At 41.5% G+C, this 20553-nt stretch overlaps 1 protein-coding gene across 3 annotated transcripts; it reads left to right on the forward strand.

Moving 5' to 3' along the window:
- Positions 1 to 472: 472 nt before the first annotated feature.
- Positions 473 to 19240, forward strand: OAT (ornithine aminotransferase). 3 transcript variants are annotated; one of them, XM_057737199.1, is made up of 10 exons: positions 473 to 565; positions 7351 to 7578; positions 10869 to 11093; positions 11181 to 11276; positions 13726 to 13853; positions 14625 to 14747; positions 15390 to 15518; positions 16285 to 16398; positions 17182 to 17326; positions 18438 to 19240. In XM_057737199.1, the coding sequence occupies exons 2-10, from the start codon at positions 7380 to 7382 to the stop codon at positions 18596 to 18598; spliced, it is 1320 nt and encodes a 439-aa protein (XP_057593182.1). In that variant the 5' UTR covers positions 473 to 565; positions 7351 to 7379; the 3' UTR covers positions 18599 to 19240. The 3 variants fall into 3 exon arrangements, with proteins under 3 accessions (XP_057593182.1, XP_057593183.1, XP_057593181.1); XM_057737198.1 differs by lacking the exon at positions 473 to 565 and adding an exon at positions 1032 to 1162; XM_057737200.1 differs by lacking the exon at positions 7351 to 7578 and having other exon boundaries at positions 547 to 565.
- Positions 19241 to 20553: the final 1313 nt, after the last annotated feature.

Raw genomic sequence — 20553 nt, forward strand, 5'->3', positions numbered from 1 at the left:
GACTTATGCGGATGGGTTCAGAAGCGCAACGGCGCTGCAGCACCCCAGGGTTCAAGGGCATGGTGGCCGCAGCTCTGTCTAGGGCCGGGATGGGCTAGCGCCGCATGCCCCTGAGGCTCTGCGAGGCAAAGGCCTGGGAGCGCGGCCGGGGAACGCCGTGCTGGAGGTCCAGCCTGCCCTCCAGCCCCGCGAGGCGGGGGCCCAACCGACGTTTCATCCCTTCGGACCTTGTTTTCCAGTCAGCAAAGGGAGGGCCGTGAGCGACCGAGGAAAAGGCACTGGCCAGGCGCGCGCCCGAAAGCTGGGACCCGACGGCGGCCCGGAGCAGCTCTGCCCAGAAGGCGCGGGAGGGGCTCGAACCCGCGGTCCCAGGTGGAGTCCGGGATGCGCAGCGGGCGGGCGGAGGGCGGGCCGACGGCGATTGGTAGCGCCGCCAGCCAATGGGCAGCGAGGGCGTCCCGGGGGCGGGGCAGAAGCCGCATCTTAAGCTCTGTGACGCGTCGCCGTCGTCGTAGCCGCTCCGTTGACGTTGCGTGTCCCTGGCCGGTCTTGGAGGCGCCGCTAGGTACCCGCGCGGGCGCCGCGGGGCCGGGGGGCCGGGGCTCTGGTGGGGCCCAGGCGCCCGGGGCCGCGGTGGCGGGGGCGGCGGCGGGGGCGCGGGCGGCCCGGACCCGGGGTCCAGGGAGAGCGGGCTGAGGGCGCGTGCTGGGCCTCGACCTGCGGGCAGGCTCCGCCTCCGCGGCGGGTGTGCGGGGCCGGCGGTGGGCACCGGGGCCGCGGGGGCCCGGAGAGACGCCGACCCGCGTCCTCTCCGGCAGGGCAGGGGCGCGGCGCATCCCGGCTGGGAGCGGCGGGCGAGGACGGCGGGAGGAGAGAGACGCTGCAGATGTGGCACCTCCGCATGCCAGGAGCGGGCGGAGCCCGGCCGGCCCCTTGGCTCGCGGCCCACGCGGGCCGGCTCCCTGGCCTCCCGTCCCGCAGCCCCTTGGCTCGTGCCGCGGCCCCAGGCACCCCGGCGTCTCTGCGCCTCGCCCTGAGCTGCTCGGGCGCCTCAGGGTTTCCGGGGAGGATGCCTTACAGGGCGCCGGCGCGTGGGCAAGGGCTCTGGGCCGCGCGGGCACCCTGGGTTTCTGACGTCGGCCAGGGTAGCGCCTTCTGGATGGTACATTGTGGATTTGTGGCGGGGCGGGGCGGGGAAGCAGTTGGTCCAAGTTCTCCCGGGCTGCTCCCAGGCTCTGCAGTCCACCGGTCCATCTCTCCCCTCCCCCAAGCTACCTCCTTTCCCCCTCTAGCCTTTGTCCAAATAAGAAATCGGGGAAGTAGGGCCTTACCTTACACTAACGTGCGGGTTTAATTACATAGTGTCAGGGGATTGGGGTCAATAGGGCTTTCAGCATGAGGGCTTCATCCCTCGAGTTTCTCTGCCAGCAGTGCTGGGCATTAATAAATTCTGGTTGAATGCAGTGGGACACTTGTCCTCAGTGACCTGCAGTTTCCTTCCTGTCACTGTATCTCCTACCTTCTTGGTTTGTTCAGTTTTACCTCTTTGATAAGGTGATAAAAGGGAAAAGACGGAGGAGTGACTTTGGAATGAAGTGGCTTTAAGAAATTACTGAACACCAGGTTCTCGATTCTAAATCTTCGGATTTCTCAGAGTTTCAGTAGGTGAACTGGTTCTGTCCTTTTGCATCTGGAGCTGTTCTTTAGGTATGTAATCCAAATTCTTCATCTGACCCATCTGAAAGAAACAATAGACTTCTTTCATTAGAATATCCTGGTTCCTGACTATGAAGAAGATAGTAGAAAAGTAAAATCTTTTAATAAAAACAAGATTTAAATAATAAAGCTTATTGTTTGGGTTTGCAGTTTTTCCATGATTTTCAAGATTAGTTTTGCATCCGCTCCCCGAAAAACCCATTATAACTTTGGTAAAAAATTCTTGAGAAGACTTTTTTTCCCCCTCAAAGAGGCTGTATTTGTATTTCCACCCATATTCTGCCTTTATTACAGTTATTTGTGGGCATATTTTATGCCCATTGCTGAGTTCCTGGGGATGGGTGAAATCTGCACTTAAAAATAGTGATGAGTGGATTTTGGAGGTGTGTGGAGGGTATGGTCTAACTGAGCCAATCCTTTTTCAGTAGTAATGCTTAAGGTGTTTGCCAGTGACGCACTTGAGTTGACTTTGAGCCAGATTACGTAAAAAAAAGAAAAAAGAAAACTTTTTGTTGGTAGAACTTTCCAAAAAGGACTGTATTGTGAATGGTTGCCTCCAGAAAAGTAAATATTTGACAAATGTAGTAGAGCCAGATTTATTCCTCAAGTGGAGTACTTTTTTTAACTAGCTTTTTGATGACTTTATGCTGGTTTTTTCTTTTAGAGTGATTTTAAAAAATAGTATTTCATAGTGTATGCTAAGTTAACTTTTCAGAGTGTGACATTTTATGGAATTCTATTTTAGGTATGTTCTAGTGTAGATAGGATGGATTAGATTGGCTAATAGTAGCTTGAAGAAGGACCTTGTTAATTATGTGTATTACTGAAAACATTCAGTGTTAAGATTTTTGCTGTCAATAACAATTTGTCCTCTTCTCCAGGATCGGAGTGTGGGCCTAGGTTAAATGCACAGCCTGGAGTGAAATGATCTAATGAAGTGAACCCTTGATGGGAAGATTATTCTTGGTGATGTCATGCTAGCCTCTTAGAGTTAGACTCAGCTCCATCCATTAGGAGTGGGTGATTGAATCATCTTTCTGGTTGGCCTGACCTCATTATTTGACAGACAAGGAATGCCCAAACCTTGGCTAGGTTCTGGGGGTGCAAAGTGAATTTTAAGACATAGTTACTGTCATTTTAAGGAGCCTAGCAGGGTTCTAGTAGGGGGACAGGTGTGAAAACAAGTGTCCTGAAGTGTTAGGACCTGTGACAAAAATCTGTGGAAGGGTCCTGGGAGTCTTCAGAAGGTCTGATGTGGTAAATTCTATAAGGAAGGGTGAAAGAGGCTAGTGTGTATAGTATTTATGCATAGAAAAAAGTTAAAAGTTAATGGTTACTTTCTAAGTATGGAATTGAAGGTAATTTTCTAAATTTTTATCAGTAGAAAAAATTTTTTAGGAGGAAAAAAGCTGCAGTTTAAAAAAGAAACTGTTAAGTTTTTTGTATTGCAGAGATTGGCTAATTCCTTTATGAATTTAAGGGAAGAGGGAACTAATTGAGTGGCCATTTTGTGCTAAGTTTAGTGCTTTAACGTTATCTCATTTAATCCTCAGTAATGGCCTTGAATGGCTTCAGCATCATCTTACACATGAGGTCATTGAAGCTAAAAAAAAGACAAAATCATCTAAATACAGTTGCTCGTGATAGCCTCAGCTAGAATGTAAATACTGGTCTCCAAACTCCAAAGACCTTATGTACTACTCTCCTGGTTTTCCAAGCCTTTTTGGAAGAGGAAATTGTTGATGTTGGCTATTTTTAAGCCCATCTTAATTCTGTTCTAATATTTCTTATGTTGTGCCAAGCACGGTAACTTGAACACAGGCTTTATAATAGAAATGTGCTTACAGGATCCTAGTACATTTGAAGCGTCAAACCGCAGGACTTTTCCCAGTTGAATTAAATATTCAGAGTTCATCTTTGAAAACCTTAAGCGTAAGTATTAGTAATGTTTTGGATGTTACTGTTTTGTCAGTAAGTTGTAGTTATATTTTAATAAGACTGCCTGAACTCAGCATATAAATGGATATTTTGTCCCATTTCTTTTGCGAATGACCTGAGCAGGTGTCTTGTATGAAATGGAAATGTTGAATTTAGATAATTTCAAAGATTCCTTTCACTCACAATATTGTATCAGCCTATTAATTAGAAGATACTCTTTAGAGAGTTTTTAGTATTTTTTAAATATCTTTCTCTCTTTTTAAAAAAATTTTTTTTAGTGCCTCTCTGCCAGGTTCTAGTGAAGTCTTTTGTTGTTGTTGTTGTTGTTGTTGGGTGTTCGTTGCTGAGCTCAGGCTTTCTCCAGTTGTGAGCAGGGGCTACTCTTTGTTGCGAGAGCTTCTCTTGTTGTGGAGCGTGGGCTCTAGGTGCGTGGCTTCAGTAGTTGTGGCACGTGAGCTTCAGGAGTTGTGGCATGTGGGCTCGGGCTCCAGAGTGCAGGCTCAGTAGTTGTGGTGCTCGGGGTTAGTTACTTCTCGGAATGTGGGATGTTCCTGGCCCAGGGATCGAACCTGTGTCCTCTGCATTGGCAGGCGGATTCTTAACCATTGTGCCATCAGGGAAGCCCTCTAGTGAAGTCTTGATAGCAAAATCATAGAGAATAATTTTTATTTTAGAATTTGACCCTGCCCTCTAGAAAGAGACCACTTTGTTTTAAATTTATTTTTTAGTAGTTATCTATTTTATACATATTAGTGTATATTTGTCAACCCCATATATATATATATATGAACAACCCCATATATATATATATATATATGAATCTTCCAATTCATACCTCCACCCCCACCTCTGCTTTCCCCCTTTGGTGTCCATACGTTTGTTCTCTACATCTGTGTCTCTATTTCTGCCTTGCAAACCAGTTCACCTGTACCGTTTTTCTAGATTCCACATATACGTGTTAACATACGATATTTAGGAGACTACTTTTAAGACCACCCAGGCTGCACTTCCAGGGACAGTGACTTCTGCTTTTCTTTTAGCCACTCCCAACTAAGCTATTTCGGCTCCCTTCACAATCCCAGTTCTCAAAGCTTCTCAAAACCCTTTTTCTCTTACTTTGCTTTTCTTTGTTTCTAAGCTTTCTCTTTGTCTAGAGTGACAACCTAGACAGACATTCAGTTTCATTTTTAATAACTTTTTTCTGATTATAAATGTTCTTTTTTTATTGAAGTATAGTTGATTTACAGTGTTGTGTGATTATAAATGTAATTCTTGATCATTAGGAAACATGGAAAATATAGAACACTAGAAAGATAACCACGGTGAACTTCTTTGTGTATAGTATTTTTTGTAGAGTTGAACATACTGTATATATGATTTTATTTTCTTCACTTAAAGATATCCTAAAACATCTCTTCATGTCATTAACAACTATTTTAAATGACAATGTATTATGTTTGTGATTCTGTTGAACCATTCTCATATTGTTGAACATCTCTTATTTATGAATGTTTTGCCACGTTCCTGAGTGTTTCTTTAGGATACAATCTTGAGAGTGAAATTAGTAGTCTGATAGCACAAATACTTCTAAGGATTTTATTATGGTTACAGTCCTTTTCAGGAAGTGTTGCAGTTTAAAGTATATCTAAGTAGTTCTGTGTTTTATTGCTAATTTGATCAAGGCAAAAATTAATGTGTTGTTTTGATATTTTAGTTTGTGAGAGCATTAATTCTTACTGAATCTCTACTCAAGTAGAGTTAAAATCAATGTTTTAAACTTAGTATTTTGGGGAAGTTCTGTCTATTATAACTAGAATTTTTGCATTTTTGCTAGCAGCTATCTCCAGTGTAATGATTCTTATATAACTTTTTTGTTGTTGTTAATACATATTTATTTGAAATGAAAGCTGGCGGAAATTAGGGACCTTCTTCAAAAAATGCAGTTATGCATATCATTCTGCATTTTATTTCAGAAGTTATTGGACCCTCTGAAGACCATCCCAGGATCTCAGGTTAAAAATCTGTATTCTAATCTGAACTGTGGGAAGAAGGGTTAGTTGGTGAGCCTTGGCAGACCAGAATGCTGGATTTTGTTTAGTGGATTCCTGAATTTACTGGATTTACCGAGTAGTGCCAAGCTGAAAGGGAAGCAAGCCAAGCTTCAAGTATGAGGTTTTGCTAATTGAGCAGCTCTGGTTCATGCTGGGAGATACTGCGTGGCCTGACTTGCCATTAACAGAGTTCTGCTGAAACATGAGTTAACGAGTCTTTTAAAAAAATAAGTATAGACATATCAAGTATGTCAAGATTTCCACTAATCTTGAATGTATCTTTAAAAAACACTCCCCCCTCCCCCGACGTGATTGCTCTGTATTTTCCCCAATTTCCTTGTTATCCTTTCTTCTATGGCTTAGTCTGTACTTCACTGCTTATCACGACTATTAATGGTACAGTTGAATACTAGAAGGGGGCTGTGGAGGGGGCTGATTTTAGGCCTGGTGCTGGTGGGGTGAGGGAAGCTGTGAAGCTGAAATATATAAATAGATTGTGAGTAAATGCCAGTTTGCTCAGTGATATTTAGGATTTATTACTAAACTTTTTAGCTTGTTGTAGTTTGATGTTCTCTAGTTCCTAATTGCCTTTTTCTGCCTTAAAACAGCTGCTTTTGTCGTGCAGTTTTCTTCTGGGGATTAATTTTATAGAAACAACCATCCTAGCAGAGTAGACAGTTTCTTTTGGGAGTTGTACCTTTTCATCTCATATATTGTTTTGTTTTTGGTCTGTTCCACTTACTGTAAAAGCACTTCAAAGGATATTTGTTATAAATTACAAAACTTTTTTCTCCCATCTTTTTACCTTTCACCGTTTATGATAATTTTGACCTATAGAAGTTTTAGATAATTGTGGCTAAATAACAGATTTTACCTTTTGTAGTTTCTGTCTTTAAACTTTAAAAGCCCTTCCAATCCTCCAAGAAATCACTTTTCCCCCCCAACCCCTATTGTTTTTGCTCTGGAATGGTCCGTGTTATCTTTGTAGAAACCAAATTCTTCCCTAATTTCCTCACTCCTTACACAAGGACCAAGTTGATATGTAAAGTAGCTCTCAGTTCCTGTGTCCCCTCTCCCAGGACTAACCCCCAACCCCAGCCCTACTGCTCTGATTTGGTCTCTGCCTCTGGGCTCTAATCTGCAATCTGTCTGAGAGTCTCACACCCCCGCATAAATGCCTTTTGTGGGGTTGTTTAACTCTTTAGTCCCTGTGCTGTTCAGCCTTGCCTGGCTGCCCCAGAGGCTGTCCTGTGGTACAGAAGGGCGTTCGTGAAAAGTAAAAGCCCTTCTGCTTTTCATCGTTGTTGCCTGTTCTGTTGGACTTCTAGCCCAGAGCACACTGTGCACATCCTGCTTGTCGGGGGTTTATGTAAATGTTCATAGACTTGTTCCCCTTGTTGGTCTTCAAGCTCCTCAAAGGCAGAGGTCAGGTCTTAGTTCTCTTTTTTGTTGTTTTTTCATTTCATTTTTTTAATTAGAAATTTTTAATACAGTTTGTGCAGGTTACTTTCCATTTGCAGTTATTACCATAATTCTCTCTTTATTTTCCTGATTCTTTGGTAGATGCTCAACACATAGGGCTTGAGTTGACATCCACCTACTCTGGGAAGGTTCTTACTCTGCGCCTTCTCTTTTCTTTGGACAGGTTGGTGATATTCCCACTTGAAGGACATCATGTTTTCCAAACTAGCTTGTTTGCAGACTGTTGCTGTCCTTCGCCGTGGAGTTCATTCTTCAGTGGCTTCTGCTACATCTGTTGCAACTAAAAAAACAGTTCAGGGCCCTCCATCCTCTGATTACATCTTTGAACGGGAGTCTAAATATGGTGCCCACAACTACCATCCTTTACCTGTAGCCCTGGAGAGAGGAAAAGGTATGTTCTAACCCTTTCCACCCCCAGCCCTTTTATTTGCTTTACATTTTTGTGAAAGTTGCTTTTATATTTTCTCACTATACATTTTCCAGATGCATTTCATTTCCATATTGCAGATATGATTAATTCAACATATTTGAGTGTCTGGTGCTTGCTGTGTTAGGTGCTGTGGGGAATAGAGTCATGATGACCTTGCCAGGAGGGGATGTACGAAACATAAGTAAAGTACTATAATATTGCTGTCATTTTTTTCCTTTTAATTCTTATTTTTGCATAATTTCAGACTTAAAAGCTGCAACAGCAATACCTAAATTTTTCTTTTACTCTTCACCCAGATTTCCCAAGAGCTAACGTTTTACCACATTTGCTTAATCTTCTTTTTCTCTCCAGACACACACACAATATGTTTTTTCCTTGAACTGTTTGAGAGGAAGTTGCCCCTAAATACTTAGTGTGCCTTTCCTGAAACACAAGGAGTTTCTCTTACATAACGAAGTGTAATGATCGAAAGCAGGAAATTCACGTTGACACAGCACCTTCTCTAATCCACAGGCCTGCTCCAGATTCCATTTGTTGTGTTGTGTAGCAAAAGAAAATCTCAGATCATGGGTTGCATTCAGTTTTCAGGTCTGTTTAGTCTAATCCAAAACAATTCCTCAGTCTTTATCTTCTTGATCTTGATACTTTTGAAGAGTACAGGCCTATAATTTTTAGTGTAAACCTCAATTTGGGGTTGACTGGTAAGGTAGTTGGTCTGCCAGGGCTTCTCCATTGCAAAGTTACCATTTTTCCCTTTTAAATATCTTGTGGAGACACGGTTTGAGACTGCAAATATCCTGTTACTCATCAAACTTTTATTTCCACTTTTAGTATCCATTAATGATTCTTGCCTGAATAAATGATTACTGGTTGTGGCCAAATGGTGATTGAATCCACATTTTGAAATAGCAACCATAACCAAGTAAAGCCAAAGTTTATTACTTAGCTTTGGGCCAGGAGATGATGCATAAGAGTATTAAACATTTTAATCATTTGCCTGTATTTTTTATTTGGGACCAGTACTGTAATATAGATAAAGCTCCTTCTGAGCAAATGAAAATTTAAGTTTATATATTACAATTTAGAAGCAGTTTGGTTTGCAAAAATATTCTTCACTTAGAGTAGCAGAGTGCACTCTAGAATCTGACTGCCAAGGTCCAAGTCCTGGTTGCATGTGTGCCAGCTTGGGCTAGTTATAATCTGAGTGTCTGCTTCTTATCCCTGTGCTGTAGAGATGTAACACTCATAGGGGGTTTTTGATGAGATAAGGGACAAAAGCACCTAATACAGTATATTAAGTCATGGTAAAAATTAGGTACTAAGCCCCTAATACCTTTTGTTTGTTTGTTTATTATTTTTTAATTTTTGGCTGCATTTGGGTCTTTGTTGCTGCATATGGGCTTTCTGTAGTTGTGGCAAGCGGGGGCTACTCTTCTTCGTGGTGCGTGGGCTTCTCATTGAGTTGGCTTCTCTTGTTGCAAAGTACAGACTCTAGGCGCATGGGCTTCAGTAGTTGCAGCACGAGGGCTCCATAGTTGTGGTGCATGGGCATAGTTGCTCTGTGGCATGTGGGATCTTCCCTGTCCAGGGATCGAACCCGTGTCCCCTGCATTGGCAGACAGAGTCTTAACCACTGAGCCACCAGAGGAGTCCCATCCCAATACATTTTAATATCTATGATCAACTTTAAAAAATTATAAAATGTGCATAACATAAAATTTAGCATTTTAACCGTGCAGTTCAGTCGCATTAAGTACATTTACAATGATGTACAACCATCACCTCTAGCTAGTTCTAGAACTTTTTTATTATCACAAAAGGAAACCCCATACTCATTAAACAGTAGCTCCCTATTCCTTCTCTCCCTTAGAACCTGGCAGCTGCTCTCTGTTTCTGTAGACTTGCCTGTTCTGGGTATTTCCTATAAATGGAGTCAGACAATATGTGACCTATTGTGTCTGGCTGCTTTCGCTCAGCAGTGTCTGCAGGGCTCGTATGTGTTGTGACGCGTTAGTGCCGCATTGCTGGTTGTGGTTGAATTGTATTCCGATTTATGGCTACACCACGTTTGTCCCTTCATCAAGTTGATAGACATCGGGGTGGTTTCCACTTTTTGGCTATTTCCAGTAGTGTTGCTGTGAGCATCAGTGTACACATTTTTTTTGAATACCTGTCTTCCACTTTATCCTAGGCATGGGATTGCTGGGGCATATGGCAGTTTTATGTTTAATTTGTTGAGGAACCACCAAACTTTTTAACAGCTGTTGCAGCATCTTACATTCCCACTAGTGATGTGTGAGAGTTCCAATTTCTCCATCCTTGCCAATACTAGTTTTCCTTTTAAAGAGAATGATAGGGACTTCCCTGGCAGTCCAGTGGTTAAGACTGTGCATTTCCACTGCAGTGGGCATGGGTTCCATCCCTGGTCGGGGAACTAAGATCCCTCATGCCATGCAGTGAGGCCAAAAAAAAAAAAAAAAGAGCGAATAATAACCATCCTAGTGGGTGTAAAATACTGTCATTGTGGTTTTGTTTTTGTTTTTTTTTTGCCTTTGATTTTTTTTTTTTTTTTTTTATTTTTTTGGGGGTACACCAAGTTCAGTCATCTGTTTTTATACACATATCCCCGTATTCCCTCCCTTCCTTGACTCTTCCCCCCTCGAGTCCTCCCCACCCTCCCCTCATGTCATTGTGGTTTTTGGTTTGCATTTCTCTAATGACTGATGATATCGAGCATCTTTTCATGTGCTTGTTGATCATTTGTATATCTTTTTTTGGAGAAAGGTGCATTCAGGTTCTTTGCCCATTTTTTATTTGGGTTGTATGTCTTATTGTTGAGTTGTAGGAATTCTACATACTAGATTCTTATTAGATAGATATGTGATTTGGAAATACTTTTTTCCCATTCCAATTGTGATTTTTATGTTACACATAACTTCTTCCTTTGAAGTCTGACTTTGAATTCCAAACTCCAGTTTTCCAGGAATAAAGATTTCACTCTAGAGTTTATAAAATCTTTTCATGTTATGCTGTTTTTATTAAATGTGTAATTTGAAGCTGGACAGTTAAAATATAACTCCTTATAAACCAAAGTTTATTATGCTTGAGCCAAAACATGCTTTAACCACAATTCTATACTAACTAGAGGTTCATATATGTAGGTATTCAGAGGGTTGGGGCCAACAGTCTTAGTCTTTGCATTTTATTTAATTTCATAACTTTTCTAAAGTTATTTTCCTTGCGTATTTTAGGTATTTACGTATGGGATGTGGAAGGCAGAAAATATTTTGACTTTCTGAGTGCTTACAGTGCTGTCAACCAAGGCCATTGTCATCCGAAGATTGTGAATGCTTTGAAAAGTCAGGTGGACAAACTGACATTGACATCTAGGGCTTTCTACAACAACGTGCTCGGTGAATACGAAGAGTATGTTACTAAACTTTTCAACTACCACAAAGTTCTTCCTATGAATACAGGTAAAACATTTCCTTTTTTTGTTAATCTTATTATTTTCTGATAATTTAAAACATTTTTTAAAGCTGAGAAATGTTCCCTTTTGGTAGGAGTGGAGGCTGGAGAGACTGCTTGCAAACTTGCTCGAAGATGGGGCTATACTGTGAAGGGGATCCCGAAATACAAGGCGAAGATTGTTTTTGCAGGTATGTGAAACTCACCATTAGCTGCTGTGATTGAAACATAGAGTATCAGTTACCATTTTCATTTACTGATGAAATATTTCAAATGTGTTTGCCTCCTATATGATATGTTATTTGTTGAATGTTTCATAAAAATTGAGAGATTTCCTTCTCTTGGGTTTATTTCCAAGTCTTTCTCCATGTGTGGGATTTTTCTCTCCTCAATAAGTCCCTACTCCTCCCTCCCTAAAATGAATGAATGTATAATTTGTTTCCCATCTGCTTATCCTATTTGCATAGCAGTCTTCTGGTTAATGAGATGGTCTTGCTGATGGAGCATTTTTGTGTGGTTGTTGAGGTTGGGTTATGTTCGAGTGGGGCCGTGTCCTAGGTATGACATGAAGTTTGAATCTTTTTATTTGAGGTATTATTGTATCATGTTGTTAGAAGCTGTTGAAAGAGGGGGGCTGGAGTTGCCCTGAATGTATTTCTGTGAATGGTTGAGAGGAATGACTTGAATACTGACAGGGCAGACCAGCAGTGAATTCCGATTATTGATATAGTCTCACTTTGGGGATCTTGATAATGTTGGTCACTGGATAGGTTCTGACTTTTTTTTAAAGCTTTGATTTTAATTTTTTAAAACATAAAATATGGATAAATTTGCCACTGCACAGGGTCAAGATTCATTCTTGTGATGGTGGAAATCATTAAATATTTTGCCTTGTGAACACATGTAGTTAAATTATAAACCCCATAGTATAATAACATCTGGAGTTCATCTAATGGCCAGCCATGGTTGGTGTTTGGGGGTGGGGTGACAGGTTCCTGTTTCCGAAGAAGAAAAGGTCTCCGCACAGCTTCTGTGTGTGATCTGCCATTTTGGAATCTTGTGCCTTAGTTGTAGGACCACGTAAATGGTCTCTTGCAAACAAAAATGGCATTTCTGGTGATTTTCGTTCTTACAGAGTGTGTCTAGTCTCTCTCACATTAGTACAGGGTGCAGAGGTGTTTCCACCGGGTGTTGAAAGAAGCTGGTGAGTCAGTGGGTAGAGACAGAAGACTTGTCCCCAGCTGCAAGTCCCTTATACTGCAGGGTAAGCTGCGGGGCATGAGACTCCCAAGGCCGGTGGAGGAGAGCAAGTAGGCTCATGGTCTAGTCGGTGCATTTTATCTTAAGTCTGGGTGGAATCAATATGCTGTTGTTTATGGACAAGTCAAGTGGGGATTACTCATAGCTGAGAGAGGCTTTGCAAGGGATGCTGTGAAGCCAACTTAGAATAATTCAGTATGGGTTACATGAGTTGCTGCTGGCAGAGGTGGTAGGAAGATATTAAAAAAAAGAAAAAGTGGGAGACTCTCCAAGCCTCTCTTATTCTACTTTCTTTTCTTCCTTGAATTTAACCCATTAAAATTATTATTAATTAATTAATTTGTTTATTGGCTGCATTGAGTCTGTGTTGCTGCATGCGGGCTTTCTTTAGTTGCAGTGAGCAGGTGTTACTCTTCATCGTGCTGCATGGGCTCCTCGTTGCCGTGGTTTCTCTTGTTGCAGAGCATGGGCTCTAGGCGCATGGGCTTCAGTAGTTACAGCACATGGACTCAATAGTTGTGGCTCACGGGCTTAGTTACTCCGAGGCATGTGGGATCTTCCTGGAGCAGGGATCAAACCCATGTCCCTGGCGTTGGCAGGCAGATTCTTAGCCACTGCGCCACCTAGGAAGTCCCTAACCCATTGAAATTATGTTGTGCATTTTCTTCACTGGTTTATGTTGAGTGTTTCTTCCCTATTAGCATAGAAGCCCCTCGCAGGCTGGGAGCTTGCCAGTCCTCATTCTAGCCCTGATACCTAGAACAGTGCCTGACATTGTTGATCAGTCTTCAAATTATTAATGAAATAAATTAATGGGTAAAAAATCGTTCCTGAACAAAGGCAGTTGTCGGTCTTTTAGCATGTAACAGCTTATGATGGCAAGGAAGACAAATTGAAAGTGTTCGAGCTGCCTGAGAGGATATTTTATCCAGATGAAATTTAAAATTCATTCTGTAGAATAACCTGTAGTGTGGGATTTTTAAAAGGAAAACTGCTAATTCTCTGTGAAGGACAGTCTCTTTCCTTCATAAATGTGTCTAGAGGAACCGGCTCTAGCAAAACATGCACCTACTGCTTCAGTTGTTAGGGTTTGGTTATTGAAAGAAAGGACAATTATGTATCCTCAGGGGCTGTGTGTTAGAGTCGGGAGGCTCAGGAAAGAAGTACCTAAAATAGTAATTGCAGGGCTAGACCTCAGTGATCATACGAACCAAGGTGTTTACTATCAGATTTTGTTTAAACAGATGAGCTCACTAGAGGATCTCTAAAGCAAACCCATGCTTTGTTGAAAATCAAGCTTCCTAGGGTATTTTGTGGGGACAGTGCTTATTAAATTGGGGGATTTGTTTAAAGTAATGACTGTTTATTTCTTCTTTCTAGCTGGAAACTTCTGGGGTAGAACATTGTCTGCTATCTCCAGTTCCACAGACCCAACCAGTTATGATGGTTTTGGACCATTTATGCCAGGTTTTGAAATCATTCCATATAATGATCTGCCTGCTCTTGAGGTACTTCAGTCAGCATCATGGTGCTTTAGTTCATAGTAAATAGAACTTAAATTTGTTGAGTGTGTGAACTGAAGACAGATACATGATTGTACTGAGATCCTGTTATATTTGGGTTAGGCCAAGAGTCACACTTGTTCTCTGTAATGTTCAGTTAGTTTCCAGCATGGGGAAACCAGGCTCTGTGGTCCAATCCTGACAACCAGCTAACCACATTAGGGTTATCTCCTGCGTAAGAGTGAACTTGGGTATTCCCTGTCAATTACTTTAACAGACAAAATCAGTCAATTTTCAGCTGCCTTTTTAAAATTATGAAGTGGAAGACTTGTAAAATAAAAGGATACGCTTTTAATGTATCTATTTAATGGGTTTCTTTATTTGCTTTTTTTTGGTTGTGTGGCTTGTGGGATCTTAGTTCCCTAACCAGGGATCAGACTTAATGCCCCCTGGATTGGAAGCACGGAGTCTTAACCACTAGACCACCAGGGAAGTCTCCCTTTCATGGCTTTTTAAAAGGCCATTTTCATTAGTTTTTATTTACAGTACATTTAAGTATATACTAGAAAATATAGGATGGAGTAGCTTAAAGCTGAGGTATTTAGAGCTTTTGGTAATTGAATGTCAGTCAGAAAAGTTATACTTTGAAGTCAGAATATAAGTTAGTGCGAAAACTTAATTTGCACTTAGTGGAAAAATATGTGCATTTTGTGATTTCACATTTCCAACTTCCTTTGAAAAGAAGTAACTAAAAACATATTCATGCTGTTTCCATAGCGTGCACTTCAGGACCCGAACGTTGCTGCATTCATGGTGGAACCAATTCAGGGTGAAGCAGGCGTTGTGGTTCCAGATCCAGGCTACCTCGTGGGCGTGCGAGAGCTCTGCACCCAGCACCAGGTCAGCCATCTGCCCAGCCGTCCGCCTCTCTTAGGGCGCCCACCTCCCTTAGGGTTTGGCCCATAGGATAAATGTGAAGATTCCATTACCTCTCCACTAGAGGGAGACTTCATTAAAAGAGCTTCAGAACTTTCTAGTGCTGATAGAACTTTCTAGGAGCAGGCTGCGGAGAAGCTGACTTTTTACTGGTTGGGCCCTGACCACGGTTCCTTCCTCTCCACTCTAGCAGTCTGTACCCTCATCCTTCCCAAACCCTTTGTTATATCTCTTTGCTCCAGAATTTAAGCTCTCTCCCCCTCTTTATTAATAAATGTTGTGGAATGAAGAAGGGAGTTTATTCCCAGAGAATAATTATATTCAGAACCTCCCCACAAAACCCCCACTTTGCCTAAGTGCCTTTCCACTATGTAGAACAGTGCAGGATGGGCCTCTGGGGACCGAGCGGCCTGACCCAGGAAATAATTGTGTGTCCATAGGGTTTTCACGGGACACTCTTGGAGTCATGTGGGTAATTAAAATGTTTTCACAAATCTGAGGGGATGTCAGAATGACAGATTTGTGCAGGGAAGAGTAAAATAAAGATCGCTGTTTCCCCATGGAAATGAAAATGATAATTAATGTTGTTTTGTTGTTTTCCAATAGGTTCTGTTTATTGCTGATGAAATACAGACAGGATTGGCCAGAACTGGTAGATGGCTGGCTATAGATCATGAAAATGTCAGACCTGATATAGTCCTTCTAGGAAAGGCACTTTCTGGTGGTTTATACCCTGTAAGTTGAATGTTCAACCTCTCTTTCTATTCCCTATTCTCATGAACCCTTAAGATATTTTTACGTTAACTGACTGTGACAAAAGTGCCTTTCTGATGGTTTGGTTTTACGTACTGTGGTATATATATATAGGTCACCTGGAATATGTGTAATAAAAACATTTCAGAATTCCATGTGGTGACCCACTTAGTTATTTTAACCGAAGAATTAAGTGTGCCTTGGGATTTGCTCTCCTGCATTTGTTTTGGATGGAAACATTTTGGATGGAAACGCCTATAGACCTTTAAGCTTCTTTCCCATAGTTTACAAACATACTGTTACTAACTGTTTAAAACCATGACGGGTTAAGGTAGAGATCAGAAAAAAATTAGTGTTTAATTGTAATTCTTTTCTTGGGTTTGCTATTCAGAGCCAACAATTGGTATGGACTAAAGGGCTCTGAATATATAGTGCAGAACATTATTTTCTAAACAGTTAAACAAAGCATTTTGCCTTGAGAGTGGAAAGAATTCTAAATTATATTATTGCAGAAATGGCTTTCTTCTTTTAGCTCCAAAATGCTGTTCTGTGCCATTGAAGTGTGCCCGATGTGCTTGGAACGTGTTAGGCCGTCACTCAAGTTGTCACTGGTAGTTAAGGTGGCACTTGTTGGTTGAAGCTTTATGCCAAGTTCAAGTGTGAGCTTCGTAAATATTTGTGTTCCTGGTGAGAATAAGAATAGTTCCTCTGAGAAAAGCCTTGGTTGGCGCTGACTTCTGTCTTCCAGGTGTCTGCAGTGCTGTGTGACGATGAGATCATGCTGACCATCAAACCAGGGGAACATGGTTCAACGTACGGAGGCAACCCGCTCGGCTGCCGAGTGGCCATCGCGGCTCTGGAGGTGAGGACTGACTGCAGCTGTGCAGTAGCCAGTCCTGCAGGGAGTGTTGAGGGACTTTTAGGTGTGAGCCCACTGGTGTAATAAGAGATGTAATAAGATCACTGAGTATTACAGAACATGAAGTATAGAGGAAGGTTTTAGGGGCAACTCATTCTCAAAAAGTAATTTAACCTTGGCCTAGTAGACAGGAATCCTCCGTGGGCTTCACAGGTTTGCAGGGAAAGCCCTGGGGTTTTGGGCCTGTAGGCGTTGGCCTGTCCGCGTAGAGCTCTCAGTCTGTGACCAGGCCTGACCTGTGAAGCCTCTTGCTTTTAGCACATGTGGCTTTTTAAAGTGTGGATTTGAGTGCTTTCAGACTTATTCCTGAAGTGCCTGTGAAAAGCATACAATTATTATGTAATCTCTGAGGATGGACTTTTTAGGGGGGTAAAATAACAAAAGGAAACTCTATTGTAGTTAAAAAATTAAAGTATATTTAGTCCATTGATGTATTCACCTAAGAAAAAATATATCAGTTGTGTTAAACAAATTTTAATCCTTATTTTGCCACTGAATCAGATTGATAATGGGTTTGTGACTAAAGCAAGGCTCTGCCTGAGCCAGTGTATGTTAGATGATTAGAAATCAAACTGCTGGCATAGGCTTTGAAATAGAAATAAAAGTTAAGTTACTCTGGTCTTTATCTGATCACGTTCTTCCAGTGCTTATAGTCCGCATTCCCCTCCAAAGAACAACATAAAAAAAAGCAATCTTAATATTTGTGTAATTTCTCTTTAAACATAGGTTTTAGAAGAAGAAAACCTTGCTGAAAATGCAGAAAAAATGGGTATCGTCTTGAGAAATGAACTCATGAAGCTACCTTCTGATATTGTAACAGCTGTAAGAGGAAAAGGATTATTAAATGCTGTTGTCATTAGAGAAACCAAAGGTACGGAGACGAAATATTTTACAAGATATTATTTTTATAGGAAGAGCTCAAAACACATTTGGTATTTTATCTGGTTGTTGGATTCCTCTGTTTGAAACTGTTGACTGGCCTCCTATTGACCAAGTCTTTTAGGCTCTACCTAATATTATTACCGGATTTATATTAATGGTCTTAAAAATGTAGGTCTTTCCTATATGGAGGCATACTTAACTGATTTCACCTATTCTTATTCCTTTAAGTCATTTGTTATTCTGCCTTAGGTTATTTATGCAGTACTTGGAGATTTCAATATGTTTTAGTAGGAAGTCTGCACAGAGCACTTTGCAGTCCATTTCCTCTTTGCTCTCCTTTCCTCCCTCACTTTCATACTTTGCATATCAGTAGAGGTAGTAATAGCAACGATGATGATTATGCTGGTAATGAAAATAACCCCAGCTGCCACTTAATTGAGTGTTTGGTGTCTAACACGGCATTTGTAACCCTTAAGGGTTCCTTGCTGGATTTTCTTGCCATAACCCTTCTAAAGCAGTGATTTTAACCTTGACTGCATTTGAGAATCATCTGGGGAGCTTTGAAACAAATTAATCCAAGCGTAGCCTCACTGCAGAGAGACTGGTTTGATGAGTCTGGAGTGGGGCCCAGGCATCAGCCACGGCCTTTTTGGTGATTCTCAGGCAGCCAGGGTTGAGGATCGTGAGAGCAGATCTGCCAACTCAGGAAGCAAATCCAGGTTAGGGATGTGCAGTGTTTACTGGGTTCTGAGTGTTGCTTATTCTGTGCCAGTTAGCTGTCTGTATCACACCCCAGCTCTTTTCACATTGGTTCCTCATGTAATTAATTACATGCCTTAGCATGTAATTTTTTGGCTAGGTCTTTTTCACTTATGAAGAACTTAGACAAAAACCATATCTAATCATACCAGTCAAACCACTGCTGAAAAGTAACTTCATTTTTGAGAGTGAGAACAAAGCAGGCTTGTGACTCAGAGCTGCCTTTCTTGAGTAGGTGCTGGGAATTCTAGCTGGCAGGCTGCCCTTGCCCACGCGCGCTGCACGGGGATGCCTAAATGGTTATCTTGGATCAGCATACATGCTTGACGGTTTTTCTTTAGATTATGATGCTTGGAAGGTGTGTCTGCGACTTCGAGATAATGGACTTCTGGCCAAGCCGACCCACGGTGATATCATCAGGCTTGCACCTCCGCTGGTGATCAAGGAGGATGAGGTTCTGGAGGCCGTGGAAATCATTAACAAGACCATCTTGTCTTTCTGAGGGTGGTGATAGTTTTCAGTGGCGCCTGGGAACCAGCTGTAGACAGGCAGTTCATAAAGCTCTGCGTTTCTGTGCTTAATGCAGTCGTGTTCCACTCCCCCGTGTCAAGGGCTTTTTAAAAAATATATATGTTTTTCAGTTCGTACATAATAGCGTGACATTTATAAACGTGCGGTTTGCTGTGTGACATAACTAAGAGAACGTCCTGGTGTCTTATGTTCGATTAAGTGTTTTTGTATGCGTGTGCGCTTTCTAAGGTGAGATGCATCTCTATATAGACAGCCTTTTAATCAAGCCCCTCAGCATAATTTATGTTTTAATAATTTCCTTGCTGGTATAAATGTTTCTATTTGAAAAAGTTATATGAGAGTATTGTAAAGAAGATTTGCTTAACTTTATAAAGTTGAATCATAATCATTGAATTTCAGGAAGGATTAATGGTTGAGATTATATAAAGTACTAGAATTAAGTAAACTCCATATTGGCTAGCACCAAGATGTATTCTATGAATGTCATTACTTTGAATTAAAAATTAATGTTTAACATTCCTAGATTATGTTTTAAGTGTTTGATATCATTTGTAAAAAGTGTTTATTTTCATAGTTTCTTTAAATTTAAAATAAAGCTCATATTTAAAATGTCTGCATTGGGACCAGTGTGTGATTCCCGCAGTGTTATCAATGACCTCACGTTTTTAAGCTCTCTGAGAATGTTCTTATTTGTGTGTTTTCTAAGAACATTTTGGTTTCTTTGGTAATCTCTAGAAAAACAGAAATTATAAAAAGAAACTCTTAGTACTGCCTTCTCCGCTTTCAAAATAATTACTTTTTTTCCCATGTATATACAAGTATTTACCATTTTTATTAAAGTATCCTTGTTATGCATGGTATTGTTTCTGGTTTTTTGTTTGTTTTTACCTGAACAGAGTATTTTGGATGCTTTTCTGTGTTGGTAGTTACAAGTTTATCTCATTCTCTTTTTGATGAAAAAAATTCATCAATCTAAGAAGGAAATGGAAAGTATTATTCTAGCCGAATTGAGGATTATAACCTAGGAATAGCCTCTCAGAAAACTCCGAGAACAGTTCCACCCATTAGAAGTCACAGTTTTACATAAGTTTTTTGAGACAGATGGCTGTACATTAGATGTCGTATTATTGACAGTTTACGTGATCTGGCGAGTAGTGGGTCATGGGTCATCTTGGCCCCTAACAAGGTTAAGAAGGGATGCAGGACTTCCCAGGCGGTCCAGTGGTTGAGACTTCACCCTTCCACTGCAGGGGCACGGGTTCAATCCCTGGTCAAGGAACTAAGATCCCGCATGCCAAGCAGTGCGGCACCCCTCAGAAAAGGAATGTTATCCTTAAGGAGTTGTCTTGTTGGTGCTAGAAAATGTTGCCCTTTATGGTTGAGCAGTTGTTTCTGCTAATGGGGAGGTTTGGTTGCTGCTTAATGCAGATGTACAATGCACAGTAGAGGGGAGAGAGGAGGCCAAAGGGTGGAGAGAATTTGTTTACTATTTCTTGTCTTGCCATAAAATGTGAATTTTATTTCACATTCTAATGACTAGTATTTTATCTTAAGTGGGTAGATTATAATTTTTTAATATTTTAATTTTATTTTGGCCGTGTTGGGGCTTCACTGCTGTGTGTGGGCTTTCTCTCGTGGAGAGCAGGGCCTACTCTTTGTTGTGGTGCTCGGGCTTCTTATCGTGGTGGCTTCTCTTGTTGCGGAGCACGGGCTCTAGGTGCACAGGCTTCAGTAGTTGTGGGGCACGGGCTTAGTTGCTCTGTGGCACGTCAGATCTTCCTGGACCAGGGCTTGAACCAGTGTCCCCTGCATTGGGAGACAGATTCTTAAACTACTGCACCACCAGGGAAGTCTTCATTTTATCATAATTGTCAATTTAAAGACCTGATCTCCAAATGCAGTCACATTCTGAGGTTCTGGGGGTTA

This window comes from Hippopotamus amphibius, chromosome 5 (genome assembly GCF_030028045.1).
Source record: "Hippopotamus amphibius kiboko isolate mHipAmp2 chromosome 5, mHipAmp2.hap2, whole genome shotgun sequence".
Lineage (NCBI taxonomy): Eukaryota > Metazoa > Chordata > Mammalia > Artiodactyla > Hippopotamidae > Hippopotamus > Hippopotamus amphibius.

Excerpts from the sequence above, each read along its gene's own strand:
- OAT (XM_057737199.1), top strand. The coding sequence starts at position 7,380 with ATGTTTTCCAAACTAGCTTGTTTGCAGACTGTTGCTGTCCTTCGCCGT. Across the intron at positions 7,579-10,868 it reads AGCCCTGGAGAGAGGAAAAG|GTATTTACGTATGGGATGTG; the intron begins GTATGTTCTAAC and ends TGCGTATTTTAG. Across the intron at positions 16,399-17,181 it reads TGGCCATCGCGGCTCTGGAG|GTTTTAGAAGAAGAAAACCT; the intron begins GTGAGGACTGAC and ends CTTTAAACATAG.